Here is a 17,350-nt window from a genome sequence, read left to right as displayed (position 1 = left end):
AACTAGACCCACCAGAGCAGCAGAATGTTTTACAATAAGCAGGAAAGGATATAAAGCTAAACAAGCATTTACTATGCAATGGTCTCGGCATTGTTGAAGTTAGAGCTATTGGCATTGCTCATGACATTATTTTTGTTCATGTTTTTGTTTTTTAAACATTTAAAGAAACGTCATTGTTATTTACAATGTCAATAGCTTAATCTCTCTCAAATGCGAGACCTATTGCATTTGCACCCACACACAGAGCCACCCACACAGAGCCACCTACAAAAAAAGCCACCCACAGAGCCACACACACAGAGGCACACACATACACACACACGCACACACACATAGAGCCTCCCATACTTACACAGAGCCACTCACACTTACACAGAGCCACACAGACATGCTGCTGACTTTAAACATTGCATTCTATTTATGTTCTTACTGTCTCTTCTGTAATTCTCTGCTGAGGAGCACTGTCATTCTGTGTACTCAGGTGAGGTAAAATTGTAGTCCTTCCGCTATTTTTAAAAAATGTCCCGGTTTTTGGCTTTAAAATGCTGGTCATCCTACCATAGGTAGTCTTTCGATCGCAGTTGGGTATGTATTTTTGGGGTAGTTTTATAGCGCAATCTCGCAACACACAAGTTCACAATCCTATTTTTTGGCACGGGCAGATTAAATGATTTGTCCTGAATCACAGGATGTGGTCCGTCGGCTGCGCTGCCGCCTCTGGTGCAGGAAACCAGGGTTCGAACCTCGAGGTCGCATCCACATCCTGTGATTCTGGGCAAATCACTTAATCTCCCCGTGCCTGAATGTGTAATGTAAATACGGTGCTATGTAAAGCGCTCCAATACCTTCAGGTCGAGTTTGCGTTATATAAATATGCAACAACAAAAAAAAAATAGCAGACACCAAGACTGAAACACGGACCTCCGAGCGCAAAGTCGGTCGCTCTGGCCGTGAGGCCGCCCTCCTCCACGTAAAGATTGCCATTGGCCACGGGTTTCCAAGGGAAGGGGAGGGTGAGGTAGGCTGTAAGAATGGAATGGGTTGTATATTTAAATTGCATAAACTTAAAAGGCGGAAATGGGGGACAGTCTATCGACATGCGGCACTAGTTGTTGACCGATTTTGTTTGCGGTAGCCTCTTGATTAATGTAAACAGCTGCTATGCCGGAGACATAAAGAAACACCAGTTTGTTGACATTTTGCTAAAACCCTTTAAGGGTGGCGAAAAGAACCGTTCTGGCGACTAAGTTTAACAGCACGTCAGGTGTAGTTACCCCGTTCAATGTCACCAGAGGCTGATATTCACTTGTTTCCACACTTGTAAACTCTTCCGACTGTTGTAAGTCCATACAGCGTTGTGATTGGGTTATCCACAGCTCCCTGGCTGCAGTGTAATCCCTAGTTCACTCTCAGCTGACTTGCCAGAGCAGTGTGTCCTGGGCACTAGTACCTTGCGGTACAGCAATGGAGCTCCGCGGGCTGCACTCTCGCGTGCACACCCTACTGCTGCTCGGCCCGCACCAACCCTCATCCACGGGCAGCCTGGCGCTGAGCCCCAGCGCCGTCTTTGCTCCCCTCAAACCTGAAGGGCGCCCAGCTCCACCTTGTACAGAGGGTCGCCTGGCAGTACGGGAGTTCGGACCTGGGGAACATCCTTTGCTTCCCCACTAAAGGGACTGCGCTCTCTACCTTCTCTCCGAGTTACCTTAGCGGCTGCCACACTACGGCGCTGTGCCTCCTGAGCCCCGCCGAGACCCGGCAGCATAGCATGGAGGCCGCCATCTCTGCTGCACTCAGCACAGCGCGCATGGTGGACGGGGATGACGCCATGAACACCACCATCTTTCTCCGAGGTCAAGCAGAAATGCCTCGGAGAAACGCAGCGTCATTTTCGGATTCGGGGGCGTGTTTTTCTTTCTCTCCTCTTCCCATTGGCTGGAATGTTTACATTCCAGAGGAGAGAAAGAAACTAAAAAACACGCCCCCAAATCCGAAAAAGACGGGACTTAAATGAACAGATGCCCCTCTCCTCCAATGGCTGGCCTCCGTTTAGGAAGCCAGCCAATGGAGAAGAGGGGCGGTTTCAAGCCCCACTACTAGAAAACGTTAAATCTCGCAAGCGCAGCCTTCGCTAGCCGAGACCTAAAAAGGACGTTATATCAAGAAAAATAAAGTTCGACTTAATTTAAATAAGTACAGATGAAAATAATATAAGTAGAGCATACAATATTTGTCACAGGCACTGTAACATCAACATCTAGACATTCGTAGCCGGGAGTGAGGGTAAGAGTGAGTATCATGTTGATATTCCCACTTGGAGTTGTCACTAGAAGAGAAAGACTTTCAGTTCCTTTTTAGGTCTCGCCTGACCCAGCACATGCGCTGGTCTGGCGAGACTTTTTGAGAGTGCTGCAAAAAGTGCTACCAGGCCAGCCTAGAGCTAAAGTGCATGTGCGCGGGTGCCCGCGCCGCGATTACCTTCACTTTTGCGGCAGCTTTGATGTTTGATGGCGATCACTTTCGCTTGGCATAGCCAATAGGTCTCGCTTTTGGGACCTTATAAGTATTTAGTTATGCAACTGCTGCATGGCTAAACACTTATAAGGTCCCAAAGGCGAGACCTATTGGCTATGCCAATGCTTGTTTTAAAGGGCTGTAGAATGTGTTTGTCCTCCGAGTGGGTGGTGAAAGGTTCCATACTATGGTCCAAACCCAGAGAAAGATTTCTTTTGAGTTTTAACCCTCTTAAATGTTGGTGTTTCTAGGAGGATAGAGCTTGTGCTTTGATCAATAAGTAGGGAAGCTACCAAGAAGATCCTTCTGGAGAACTGATAATAGTTTGAAATTGCCCCTTAACTCTTTGGGAAGTCGGTTAGGAGAGATGTGGCTGTGTCTCTTGTTGCCTGATACCTGATTAGCTTCATTGTTGAGAGCTGCTCTTAGGGATGCTAGGTGTAATTTCAGAATACCTGTCATGAGAGAATGATATAATCTCTCTTAGATAGGAACTGTGCACTTCTGCTGGGATGAGGTACTGCATTCCAGGTGGTAGTCTGATTTGGTGAGGGACTCTTTTGGAAAGGGCATTAATGTGTGCTTGCATATTGAGGTTCTTTTCGTGGTTGAAGACTAAGAATTTATCACTTTGGTGAAAGATGAGGAGGAGCTCTTGCTTGACCTTCAAGTGATGCAGAAATATCCAGGCTTTGAAGATTTTTAGGGTGTTAGCCGGATCTGCAATATCATCTGGAGAATAAACCTTTCAGATACAGCTATGTATCCTCAGTGTATAAGTGGAAGAAGATGTTGGAGTGTCTCTGGAGGTACCGGTTAAATATTGTTGGGGAAAGTACCCTTTCTCTAGGGACTCCTTGAGGCAGCGGTGAAGGAATCGAAAGTTAAACAGCCAGTTTTGTTTGCAGGGAGTAGTCGGGTAGCAAAGATTCAAACCTCCTCAGGACTGAGCCATTGATTCCCATCTGCAGTCCCAATGTTTTCAAGAGATTTTCCTTTTACTTCCTTCTTAAGTACAGATTTCTTTTTTTTTTTTTAGATAGGCGCGAAGTTTTCACAGGAGTTGATCTAGGATTTGGAGGGTTGGCTTTGCTTTGCTTGAGGCATAAGTCATATTAGAAGCAATTTAGGTGGATTCTGGATGTCGTTTGGCTAACGATTAGGTTTGTTCAGTCATGATCTGACTAGATTTTAGTGACAGTGGGAATAATCCCTCTTCTTTGTATGTGTTGACGATTATTGGAATGAGTGTGTCATCAACGTTTGCACAAGATTTTTATTAGGAATGAGGTTGTCAGTGGAATATGAAGAGTAAGTGGACTTTATGAAGTGAAGTATGTCCAGGATATTTAGTTTTTAAAGGATGACCAATTTTGTAGTGTTTCAATGTGTTATGTTTGAAAACGTAGCTGTTGCAATTCCTTCTTTAAGGCTACTGAATGAGTTACCACCAAACCAAAACTCTTTAGAACTAAGCTTCCTCTAAATGCCAAATTTAGTGGTGTTCTGTCTAGTGTTTTTCCCCCTACTTGATACAAACATTGCCAAATACACTATCAGTTTGACAAGATTTGAATAAATGTGCTTCAGAAACTTGGGTTCACAAATGTAAAATGAGATTTGCAAATGCCTTTTTGAATGGTCGGTACAGGGCTGTAAATTGTAGAGTATCATCCTCGAGTATGACAAGGCAGGGGAGTTCAATAGACCCTGTTAGAGGAAAGTGGTAGCACTTTATGTGAGCGCTAAATCTTGGAAATTGCCCGGCTAGTTTCACATCCAGCCATCTGATTGTATACCTGAAATATTAATGATTGTAAATTTGAAATCCCAACTCATTGAAACTTCACTTCCCCACATTCCAACCTGGTACCCACCTTTCTTTTTTTAATTTAATGAGATTATTTACATAGTGCAGACTTGGCTGGGGTGTGGATGGAAGACATGGGAGTTGTTTGCATAGGTCAGGGTAATATACTGAAATGGGCCAGTAAAAGAATTAAGTGTAGAGGTGTACAAATACAAAGGTCATAGTTATTCAGACACATGATTTAACATGAGGCGTAGGCTTAGCAGAAAAGTTCAAATTTTTTTTGCATCCTTTTTTCCAGTCCAAACCTTACACATTAGCCGTACCCAAAACCACCTCTTGGGTTTCATCGCATGAAGTGACCTGCACTGGTTCTCTCTCATCTTACATTCCTCTCCAACTTCTGTTGCCCAACTGACTACTTCGTTTTCATTCCAGTTTCTCTCCAATCTTCCCTCATGACTGCTGCTGTCATCTCATCTTCTTTCCAATCTCTGTTCCTCAGATGACTGCTCCCTCTCTTGTTTAATCTTCCCGGCTCACCCTTCTATGCTGCCTCCTCCCACTCATCTTGTCTTCCTCTCCAACCTCTGATTACACCTCCTGCTCCTGATTAATATTCCTCTTGAACTTCCATTCCTCTGCTGAACCTGCCTGCTCTTGTCTCTCCTTTCTTCCTATTCTCCGCTACTTCATTGAGACCTCCCCTCCCATCTCTTCTCCCTCTCGAAACTCTTCCCCTCTGCTGACTTCATTATCCATCTCTGTTTCGGAGAACTCTGTCGAGAACCAGTAGGGACCCGAATGTACCTCCTCCCACCAAAAGTATTTCGAGAGAATGAACTGATGTGCACTATGTCGTTGCTGTGTTTTATATCCCGGAAGTGTAGCCATTTTGCTTTATAAGACCGTGACTGAGGGATGTTTATCCTAACACTACTAAGGGGTGTCCCTATCACACTGTAGTTACTTAAGAGCTGCCTTAGATACCTTTCTAACTCATTGGAGGTGTGGCATTATGCTAGGTGTCACATTGGAAAATGCCTCTTTGAAATAGGGACCATAGAGAGCACCCACTTCACTGAATTCCCTACCTAATAAGGAATTTGTAGGTCTCATCTACCAGTCCGTTTTTATCTGTCTGTAGGTGAAAGCCTATTGTGGACCATACCAAAAATTTACAGTGCTTTTAAAGTCAGCCTATTCCTTACCATTGTTTGGCTTTCTTGTCATTCTCATTTGCTTACTTTTTATTCAATGCGTTTCCTTCCTCTTCTTGTGTATATCTCTCTCCCCTGAAGCCTAGCCTATTTATTATTCTTTTTGATTGGATGACTTGGATCTTTCCACTGCTCAAATTCAGGCCATTACTTTCTTAGGTCGAGCATTCGAGACCTCTTGTATATACTTTAGTATATACTTATATGTGTATGTACTTTGTGGGCTCTGGAGATCAGCCCTAGGACTTGTCTACTTCTGCTTAGGGACTTTATTTTTCTGTTAAACTGCCTCTATTTAACTGTCTTGATAGAAAACGACCAGTAGAGGTCAGTCAAATAACAGAATTGCTTTCTGCTGAGGGACTTACAAAAAAAACATTCTGGCAACTGCCCCTCTATTTAACTTTCTTGATAGAAAACGACCAGCAGAGGTCAGTAAAATACCAGAATCACTTTAGCATTCTCTAGATTCCAGTCCATAGAAATCTTGTATTTTCAGTGTTATGACAACCAAAGGCCCTGATTTTATATTAAAAACAGAGCTTTGGACTATACCATTTCCCGCTGAAAGGCAATATTTCTCTCCATGTGTTCCCATTCCTGGCGTGTCGCGCAGTTTGGTGCTTACTTTCCCTTCATGTTAAAGAACAGTAGATGTTTCAGCACCCAGGCTAATGTGCTGCTTAGCCAAATACATAAAAGGTCCCAAAGGTGAGACCAATTGCATTGCAAATGCTTGTTTGGTTTACATTCAGCTCTCAGTGGGAGTGCATGTGTTTTCAGGTTATCTTCATCGTGTACTGTCCCCTCTCCTTCCCCTGTGTTTTCATTGTTGCTCCCCACCTCTCTCACCTTGTCTGAAAAAGCACAACAGGCATATTTTTGCCGGTGTATGACTAATGAGCTGGCTAGAAGTTTTTTTTGTTTTTATCTCCTGCATTTCACATATTGCATGAATGCACATGCCTTGGAATGCAAATGCTTTTATGGTGCTGGGGGAATAGCTGAATGCTGCAGTTACTCAGCTACCTCCATCATGCTAAGTACACCTTGTGCCTCGAACACCAGCTGTGTCTTCTCCTAGATGCATATAAATGTGCTCTCTGGGATACTGAAGGGGGCCAGCTGGCTGGAGCATTTGTCAGTTCATTATCTTGTGGAAAGGGAAGGGTTTTCTTTAAATTTGAAAACTCCCTTTTACTTTTTAAATTAGGTTGAGTTTCCTGAGGTGAATAATATGTGGAAAATAAAACCGGTTATGTACAAAGATAGAAAACGGTGAATTCAAACAGTTTTTAAACATCTTGAGTTTGTGTTTGCTTTTCCCCGAGTATTTTTTATCCAGAAATACTTTACAAATCAGCATATGTAAAACCAATAGCTTTGCACCTGCATTATAAAAGCAAGACCTAATGGATTTTACCAATGTTTGTCTACATACTTTATCTTCCCCAGCTGGCACAATCATAATTGTGCAGTGCTTTTTATCTGAACATTACCAATGTTGCAAATCGAGTCAAAGTTGAAACTTCCCCTTTATCTTGATGCGAGAAATTGAAATATGCCACTATAAAAAATTTTTATGCATTTTCTTTTGAGTAGAATATTTAATTTATTGTAGCAAAAACCTTGACGTGCTGCCCAATGCTGTTTGGCTACACTGCTGTAAACTAATTGATTTCAATAATCAAAGCCTGGTTTGGTAATTTTTGGTAAATATATGTTATTTGGGCTGGTGGGCATGACTTGCATTTTTCAAAGCTGGGCACCGCCTGCCATAGAACCCAAAAATCTGCTTAATTATTTAAAGAACGGATCACAAATGTCCTTGGATAATGTAGTAATATATTATGGGTCAACAAGACGGACACTAATGAATAAGAATAATGCATGTTGGGGTCCACTTCGTTCTAATAGTTCAGGTTGTGACCCATGTACCTACTACTAGGCTGCTACAGTGTATTGAAATGTCAATATTTCGTTGCAGAACTGAGACTTTAAATTCAGGCAATGGAATGCACAATGTGTGTCTGTCTTTTATTTTGTGTCACACATTTTTTTCAATTTTTCTGAAATTTGTGAGATCTTTTGTCTCAAAAGCCTTGTTTAAGTTTGGGCTTTTACTCTTTTGCTGTCTCACCCTTTGCAGCATTTAGTCCTACAGTGGTGGTCCGTAGTGGGCGAATGCCACATTGAATTGTGCAGCAAAATTTTAATTCACTGTGAACTTGTAATACTGGTTGTTTCTGTGATGTAAATGTGTACTTAAGTACCTGTTATAATTAGTTTTAGATTAGGTGAAAATCTGCTGTTTTGAATTCTGAAATGATTGTATTTGGAACTTGGCTCAATTGCTATATTAAATGTCATATTGCCAGAATTCTAGCTTTGGAATTGCGCATCTAAACCCAGCATGGAAATTGGAGGTAATCCTACCAGAACGTCTTTAGATTCCTTTTTATTCAGTGTTGAGGAAATTATGATTTCAGTTTACATTTCCTTAGTAAAAAGAAGACAGGTTAAATATTCTTGTTTAAAAAACGATTAAACTAAATAATAAAGTGGCAAATTCTCAGGTACGATGGAGGAAGAGCACTTGGGGATGTTGACAAAATAACAGGATTGTAACTGTGCTAAGCCATCCACAAAAAATAACAAGGCTGCTTCTGTTAAAACATTTTAAACTCTGTTGATGGTTTCACCTCAGCAGCCTGAAGCAAACATTTGTTTGCACAAAAGCCACCTGATGGCATTCAGTGAACATGGCAGAAAATGATAATGAGAATCGTAAGGAAGTAACAAACGTTATGGGCCTGATGTAGAGTTAAATGTTAATTCAAAATCCTCTGATTTCGGGCAAAAGTACTAAATCTGGTGGATAAATCCACCAGCATAATTTTCTCTCCGGGCCACTCTGATGGAGAAAATTCTACATATGGATTTTTTTTCTGGATTTAGTTCCTTTTCATAAACTGAGGATTTTGCACTACCACCAAACTGTAATTCTGTTAATAAATCACAAAATGGCTTATGTATTTTGAGCCCTGTGTGATAGCACATTTTCCCTTTGGCCTCTTTGTGTAAATTGATATTACCTCAAATTTGTTGTGTGGAATTGTCCTGATAATGTCTCTTTTTTTTGTGCCTCTCTTTTTCTTGTGCTTCTCATCTTTAATTCAGTTTGTGAAATGCGGGTATGCTGGCTCAAACTTTCCAGAGCACATCTTCCCTGCTCTTGTCGGCAGACCAGTTATCCGATCAACCACAAAAGTGGGAAACATTGAAATAAAGGTAATTTAATTTCAATTTCTGTAATAAATGTTGCATTTTCTGAGTTGTTTTTGCTCCTACATCTTTTATGTTTCAAAATAACATAGCAGATTGAATTAACCCTGTTACAGTCTATTTTGATTCTTAGTGGAGATTGCGAAGTGCTATTTGTCTTTTAATTAACTTCTGGAGTTCTGTGTGTTGCGCAGTGTTGTCACTGTAGTTTTGGTTCAGATTTACTTTCCATTAAACAGACATTTTTTGACTTGCATAGAGCATTTGACAAAATCAATTTGGCAAAATCTAGTCCGCTTTGGTCTGGCATGTCAATTTTCATGCAAATATGGGCAAGGGAAAAATAAGATACGGTGTGGTGGGGTAAAAAAAGAAGTGATTTCCCATTTTAACTTCCATTGAACCTTTTTATCACATCTACTGCTCAAACTGATGAACAGAGTTACAACAAACTTGACATGAAAGTAGAACTTTACTCAAAGTGTGCTTTTGTTTGTTGGTCAGTAGTTTTTAAGATATTAGCAGTTAAAAAAGTTGCAGTGCAGGTTTTAAGGGGTTAGCACCTTTTGGATATAATCTGCTTTTTCAAATTGAGAGCAATAATTCTCGATTCCCGTCAATCACATTTTGAAGTTTTAATGTGATTGGCTGGGTAAGGGTGCTAATCTTTTTCCGGACATTTTAAACTCTGGAGTAGACTGTGATTAGCGAGTTTTGTGGTGTGAAAAAGCAATTTGCACAGCTGGGGGCTGGGGGACGGGTTCCGGGGTGGGGGTTCAGGTGTTTACAGTTGGGTAGCCAAACTAAAGAGAATCAGTGATACTCAGAGATATGGAAAACTCGTGTCCCATTTCAGGAAAAAACCCACCAAAATACGCGCATTACTCTTAAATCGCAAAAGATTTGAGAGACGCTTAAGTGGGCATGTTAGGTGCTGGAATCTACATCCATATTGTATTTGACTCTCCAGTCACTTCTGACTGAAATTTCATACTAATTAAAACATAACCATAGGCAGACTCTTTTACAAGTATCTGACCACAATTAAAGACCAGCGACTTGCACCTATACTCTCCTGCACATGCCCGAAAGGTAGATACTGTGGGAGTAGGCTACAGTCGCTGGGGAAGGATGCATGGCCTGACCACAGGCTAGGCCCTGCACTCAATGTATAGCCGAAGGCTTTGTGCAGCTGAGTTTAAGTGAGGGCAGAAAGTAGGGTGAAGAACAGGGCTTTTTAAGCCTGGCGGCGCAGGGTACGCCTGAAATCTTCTGAGTTCGCCTTCCAAATTACAGAGACACGGAACACTCTGTTTGGCATTGGAACTTCAATTTATTAGCTGCAGCTAGGTACAGTTGTCCTAGAAGTACATCAGTGGTAGGTTCTCAGGAGACTGCCACTTCAATCCGTGGCTCACAGTCATTTGTAGCGCTTGAATCCCCTAAAGCAACAACCCCCTCAATGTGCAATAAAAATACAAATCATCCACAAGAAAACATTCTTTGTACAAGATACAGAATAATGGGTAATAGAAATTCCTTCCCTAAGGTCGTGTTCTCTACCCGACCCTATAGGTCAGGCGGCATAGCCATTCCTTGGTTAAATTAATTTACGACAGGACGTGTTTGCGTGTTGAAGATGGTGATTCGTAAAACAACTGGAGAGGCCGAGAACGGTCACCAAGGGTCAACAGATGGTTATCTCGGGGATTAGTTGCTTCGAGCCGGGTCTCAGAATGGACTTAGCTCAGGGAAATAGGAAAGGTCGTGTAATATGCGCAACAGTGTAGAATGTGAAAGAAACGCTATGAAGGTTGAAGGTGCTTGAGTGAGGGCAACAGCGTAAAGGTGTTAGTAGGGAAGATGGGGCCGTATTTAAATTTCCTCAGACCCTCCTTTTGCCATTACTCAGGCAAAGAAACCAGAGGCTGTTGTTAATCCGAATCGACTCCAATAGCCATGAAATCTACAAGCTGTTGTTGCAGCATTATCTTTGTGTTCGCTGCTTTCTGTGATACCGGATTTGGAACACACAGGGTGGCGCAGAGCCCGCATATAGCTGGACCACATTGTAGGCAAAGGCAACATGAGAAGAGAATAGCCAAAGTCGCTCCGACAAAGGTAAGAATCTTCCATCCCCATCTCCAGAAAATACCCAACTGGCGCTCAATTCCCACCATGCACTACAAGAGCCATTAAATGAAAAAGGAAGGGTAATGTATGGCATTCCAGTATTCACCGAACTTGGCAGAAGACCGCAAACCCAACAGTTCGTCGCATTAGTGGCCAATTGATGTTGGTGTAGCATGGAAACAAATGTGTTGTTGCGGAATTCACTCCTTCTTGACTCAACATGAGGTGGTAGAGTGACGTGTATGCATTTCAACCGTAACTTTGGGAGTAGGCTGTGTAAAAATTACGTGTAGTCCCCATCCTATACAAGACAATATAATACATATCAAAATCAATATTATTAAAACCACTATAAAACGATTATGCAATAATTTACAATGCTTCGTGCTCATTGTTTGTATTTTGTCAATTACCTTGTTAACAGTCATTTCCAGCTCTAAATATTGCCCGTGACGGGAGGTTGCTTCACTCAGCTGTGATTGTCTGTAGTTCTTTATACTTTCCTACAAGTCCCACAGGCCTAGAGCCACATCTTGGGTCACAATTCTGAGACTTACGATCACGGCCCTGCAATCATGTGGAAATCTGGATAAAGGCAAAAGTCAATGAAGCACTATTGAGGTATTTTTGTTCAGTCTGGCCCTCAAATCGTACCTCCGCGAACCAGGTACAGTTTGCTCTTGGAAAAGGAGATGTGGTTTAGTAGTGTCCAATTTCACTGCCGGTGCTATAGCTGTCTGGAGGACCTCGTCGTCGTCTTGTCCTGCTCCGGCAAAGTCTAGGCGCGCATCACTGAATAGTCCAAATCTTGGTACTCTTCCGGTTTCATAGTCACTAATTCGTTTATGAACCCATTGATCATAAGGCAATGGTAGGGGCACTTTCTTGCAATGTACCCCATGTACCCAGTTCTTTTTGCCGACCACCTTTACTGCAGTACTCGTCGTCCGTAGCACCTGACGAGGTTCTCTCCAGCGAGGTTCCAAGTTCTTTGACCTCTGGAAGTTTTTGACGCAGACCCAGTCTCCCGGCCGTATGGTGTGACCAGGATCCGTTGAAGCCTGGGGCAAAGTATCTTGTACCTGTTGGTGAAGGACACGTAACTTAGTGGTTAGATCATGTAAATAGTCAATTAACAATGGATGCTCTATCGCTGAGTATTTCTTCGGCCTTGGACTCCCCAAACGTTTGCAGGGCGTCCAAAGACAACCTCATAAGGACTAAGCCCCATACGGGAATGGGTGGTTGTTCTGGTGGATAAGAGAGCCAAGGGCCAGGCATCAGGCCATGCAAGACCCGTGCTGGCTTGTATTTTCGCCAGTTTAAGCTTAAGGGTGCCATTATAGCATTCCACCAAACCTGCTGACTGAGGATGGTTTGCTGCGTGGAACTTTTGCTGAATGCCAAGGCCTGTACATACTTTCTGCATGATCTGACCCACAAATTCACTTCCGTTGTCACTCCAAATAATTCTCGGTAACCCAAATCTTGGCAGAAACTCCTTCAAAAGGACTTTCGCCGTGGATAGAGCAGTATTATCTTTCAGGGGATAGGCCTCTATCCATCGGGAGAAGGCACATACCACAACAGGAAGGTACTTCAGATTGTTACATCGTTCCATGTGGATGTAATCTATTTGTAAAACCTCAAAAGGGTAAGTTGGGGAAGCAAAGTGTCCTGCTGGTGTTGGTGTTCCCTTCCCCGGGTTATGCATCAAGCATACAATACAATGCTTAACCAGATTGTCTGCACATTTAGGGATCCCCACATTCTTCCATACCGGAGCCAGAAGCTTGCATATACCTTTAGCGCTAATATGGGCTGGACCATGTGCCATGGTAACTACTGGGAGTACATAAGCATCTGGTAACAACCAGCGTTGATGTTCTGACAAGTCTGTCCAGCACCCTGTCACATCCAATCTTCCTATACTTTCTTTCCACGTACTCAATTCATTCTCTGTGGCCTCTGCCTGGATCATTTTCACACTGTCCACAGTATTCTCACACATCCCTCCTTGTGCAACCCATCTAGAAGAGCCCGCAACATACATGCGGCTTGTAGTGTCTCTAGCTGTCTCTTTCGCTATGTGGTCTGCGAAAGCATTTCCTTGACCTACATCATCAGTGATCTTCTTATGTGCACTACACTTCACAATCGCTATCTGAGTGGGCAAGGTGAGTGATTCAAGGAGGTCATTTACCAATTGGCCATGCTGTATCTTAGTGCCATGGGATGTGAGAAACCCTCTTTCCTTCCACAGGCGGCCAGAACTATGGGCCACTCTAAACGCATACTGACTATCAGTATACACATTCACCCTTTTTCCTTCAGCCAACACACAAGCATTAGTCAGTGCTATCAATTCAGCTGCCTGGGCTGAGTTATGTATAATACGCGCTGTTTCTACAACAGTGTATAAGGTAGTGACTGCATGTGCTGAGGTCGTTTCACCATTGGGAAGCTTAAAACAAGAACCGTCCACCCATAAGGTCCCATCCGGGTCAGGGAGTGGAGTATCCTTTAGATCAACTTTGCCTTTTGTCTCTTCCTCCGTGCGGAGGAAGCAGTCGTGTTGCTCCGGAGTGTCATTTTCTACTGGATTTGGCAGCAATGTTGCCAGGTTCAAGGTATTAAATCGCTTAATGTGTATGTGGCTAGCCAAGAGCGTCAATTCGTACCCCGAAAGGCGTGCACTCGTGAGGTGTTGGGTCTTTGTTCTATTTAGGAGGGTGTCTACTGCATGCGGCACCATGACAAAAAGGGTATTATCTAATACCAATCCAGCAGACTGACGAATGGAAACTGCCGCTGCTGCTGTAGTCCTCAAACAGCTAGGTAAAGTCTTGGCCACTGGATCTAACGTGGCCGAAAAATAGGCACAGGGGCGTTGCTTTTCCCCAAATCGTTGTGTTAAAACTGATAATGAACATAGAGTGTGAAAGTCTTACTGTAATCAGGAGTACCTAACACAGGGGCAGAGCACAAGGCAGTGCGTAAATCAGTGAAACTTTTCTGACATTCCGCAGTCCATGGAAGCGGGTGTGGTGTATCTTTAAGAGTGAGTGCCAACAAAGGTTTTGCCAGAAGGGAAAAATTGGGGATCCATTGTCTACAATAAGAGGTAATACCCAAAAAGGCACGCACCTCTTTTTGCGTACATGGAATAGGCATTTGGGCAATTGCTTGGATACGTTCTGGGGTCAATCGCCGTCCCTCCTTTGACAAGAGATGACCTAGGTAGGTAACTTGGCAGCAATATTGCAATTTTGATGGTGAAACCTTGTGGTTGTGGTCCGATAAGTGGCGTAACAGTGAAATGGTAGCCTTTTTACAAGTGTCTTCAGAATCTGCTGCAACCAACAGGTCATCCACATATTGAATGAGAGTGGCCCCTGGTGGTAAACACAAAGTATCGAGCTGTGATTTCAATGCTTGACTATCAATGGAGGGGCTCTCGCAATAGCCTTGAGGAGCTCGCTTGAACCGGAAGCTTCGGCCTGCTAAGGAGAAGCCAAAAATATCCCTACTTTCCTCAGCAATGGGAATGCTGAAGAAAGCATTTTTGAGGTCAATGACGGAAAACCAGGAAGCTGAGGCTGGTATCACTGTCAGCAGGGCATTAATATCCGGGACAACAGGGAATTGAGGTACCACAATCTTGTTGACCTCTCTGAGATCAATCCCAAAACGATAGGCAGGTGGCTGAGAAGGGTTGGTCCGTTTAAAAACAGGCAGGACAGGGCTATTACATACATTTCCCCTAGTCTCTTCGACCACATCGTTTTGTACCAAATCATGAACTATAGTCAAAAGAGCTTTTTCGCCGTCACTGGAAATTTTATATTGTGTAATGCAAGGAAATTTAGTATTAGGCTTGAGTGTTACAATGTAGGGAGGAGTCCGCAGGAGGCCCACATCATTGGGGCCGGTGGCCCAGAGGGTGGCTGGAAGAGATTGTAATTCAGGGGAAAGCTGATCTTTAGACAAGTACATCGGTGAGGTCAATTTCTTACCTAAGGTAAGACGTACACCAGAAGGGGAACAGTGTAATGTTGCATACAATCTCTTCAATAAATCCAAGCCCAACAAGTTGTTAAAAGGAGCGGGGCCTCCATTTTGTTACGAACTATTGAAATGAGCAAAGGGCATGAAACTGGGTTTTGAACTGGGGCGCCAGAAAAACCTACAGAAACATTTGTACAGCCAGACAAAGGTGCCCCAGGGAGTTTAGAGTGAATCATAGAGCTCTTTGTTGCACCAGTGTCTAATAGGAATGGCTCTGTAACACCTAGTGCTTCCACATCAACATAAGGCCCACTTTGGTCCACTGGAACTGATACTACTCCCTTACTTTGTCCATGGCTGTTCTAGCTAGGTTGGGAATTCTGACTCTCATCCTCAGTATAGTAATCACTGTTGTAATAGTTGGTAGACTGAACATTTTGCTGATCAAAATAATTCATGGAGTTTCCAGGGGGCATGGAACGTTGGTTATTAGGCGGCGTACCTCGTCCTCTACCTCTTGGTGCTGACTGATAACCACCCTGGCCTCGTGACGTGGGAATACCGCTTGTGCGCTGTAACAAAACCGAGCAATTATACTTTAAATGGCCTTCTTCTTTACAGTAAGCACATTGATTTTGGCCCAGTGGGGGTCGGGGAACGAAAGGCCCAGACCTCTGCAACTGTCTCTGGAATTGTGGAGACGGCTGATATTCACGTTGGGCAGGGCGAGGAGGATAATCTTGTTGCAAAATAACTTTTGTTTTCAACTCTTTGGTCTTTTTATCAAGTTTCTCTCTTTCCTCTTTATCCCTATTTTCATAGTACTGGGTAGTAGCCAATATCTGGGCCGAAGAGGAGACCGCCCACGCACTTTCAGAATTCTTCAATTTATTAGATATTTCCGGAACCAAATTTGACACAAATTTGTCTACAAACAACCGTTGGCCACCTTCCGTCCTCATATCCTGACCACTATGATCGATGAACGTCTCCTCGAAACGAGTGAAGAAATCAGGGACGTTTTCATCCACTTTCTGCTTACAAGCTGCTAACTTATCCCAATTAACTCGCAGAGGTGGCATCATAGTTTTCAGTAAGGCAATGATCCTAGCTAGGAGTTCTGTAATTAGTGCCTCAGGTTTGGCACCACCCACTTGGAGTCTGTCCGTGGCGAGTATGGCAGCCCAATCACCCCCCAGTTCCCCCACATGGTCCTCCTTCCGAATCCTAGCCCATAACGGTTGTGGGACCACATTACCCATTAGCATGTCTATATCGGCCACATTCATAATACATGCATCGACAGTTTGGGACAACTCTTTGTAGTACCCAGCAGGATTTTTACGGGGGTCCGGTAACGACTGCTTAAGGGCCAATACCTCAGATCGTTTCCACGGAACGTGTACCCACACACGTTGAAAGTGAGCAGGTATAAGAGCATTACCACCCTGAGCTGCAACCTCCTCTCTCCACATTGGGGGAACCTCTCTCATGGGATAGTGTTTAAATTTTCGCCTGACGGACGAATCGTGTTTTGGCAAGGACCGGCAGGCAAGCATCATTCTAAAAGTGACAAGCGTTCCTACCGCGTCCTCAACCTCTGCGCCCACAATCAGCCCTTTATCAAACTCGGCCTGTACATCGAGCAGGCCCTGAGGGGCTTGTCCCAATCCCATATCCTCCCACTCTTGACTTAAAATGTTACACATAGTATCAAAAACATATCTCTGCGTTGGCGCCTCCCACTGCTGAAAGGTGACCATAATATCTTGCACACTATACTGGGGGCCATTCGTGATCCACCTTCGGGCTTGAAGATCTAGCACCTCCTGTTCCTCCGGACCTGGGAGCTGACTACGAGTTTGTCTACGAGGAGGAACAGGGGTCATTTGAAATGTCCCAAAGAGAGGGGACAAAAGGCCAGAAACGGTATTGATCATTCGACCTCCGAGCGGAAGGAGAATTCGTCATTAGGACAGGAGACAGAATATTAGGCGGGGCAGAAAAGGGAGTAACATTTACGAAGGGAGCCGAAGGTAAGGGAGAGCTCGGTAATACCGGAGAAAGCTGTGGTGGGGGTGCAGGAACCGATTGAGGAGCGACAGGTGGGACAACAGGCGGAACAGGCGGGGCAGGTGCTAATAATAAAGGTGCATTCGCTCCGGGAGCAGGCGGTAATCCAAGAGGTACATTAGCTCCCTGCGCATAGGGCGGGGTAATCTCAACAGATGGGACATTAAAGAATCCTTTTCAGGGTCCACATTTTTCTCCGTAGGGGAAGTTGGCAACACTGGATAACATCTACCGCCATACGATGTTGCCTATCTGAGACCTCAATCGCATGATCGATTGCATTATTTTTAAACTGTTGCGCAGCTTG

General features: G+C 43.7%; 1 protein-coding gene across 1 annotated transcript in view; it reads left to right on the top strand.

The window, feature by feature from the left end:
- ACTR2 (actin related protein 2) overlaps positions 1-17,350 on the top strand; it is a 245,375-nt gene that overhangs the window by 16,637 nt on the left and 211,388 nt on the right. Inside the window, exon 2 of the mRNA XM_085612519.1 lies at positions 8,725-8,835. Coding sequence (XP_085468645.1) covers positions 8,725-8,835 — 111 coding nt within the window. The remainder of the gene's footprint in view (positions 1-8,724; positions 8,836-17,350) is intronic.

Source organism: Triturus cristatus, chromosome 6 (assembly GCF_964204655.1).
Source record: "Triturus cristatus chromosome 6, aTriCri1.1, whole genome shotgun sequence".
NCBI classification, from domain to species: Eukaryota; Metazoa; Chordata; class Amphibia; order Caudata; family Salamandridae; genus Triturus; species Triturus cristatus.
The sequence above is the reverse complement of the archived record's forward strand: the minus strand, read 5'-3'. Positions and strand labels throughout refer to the sequence as shown.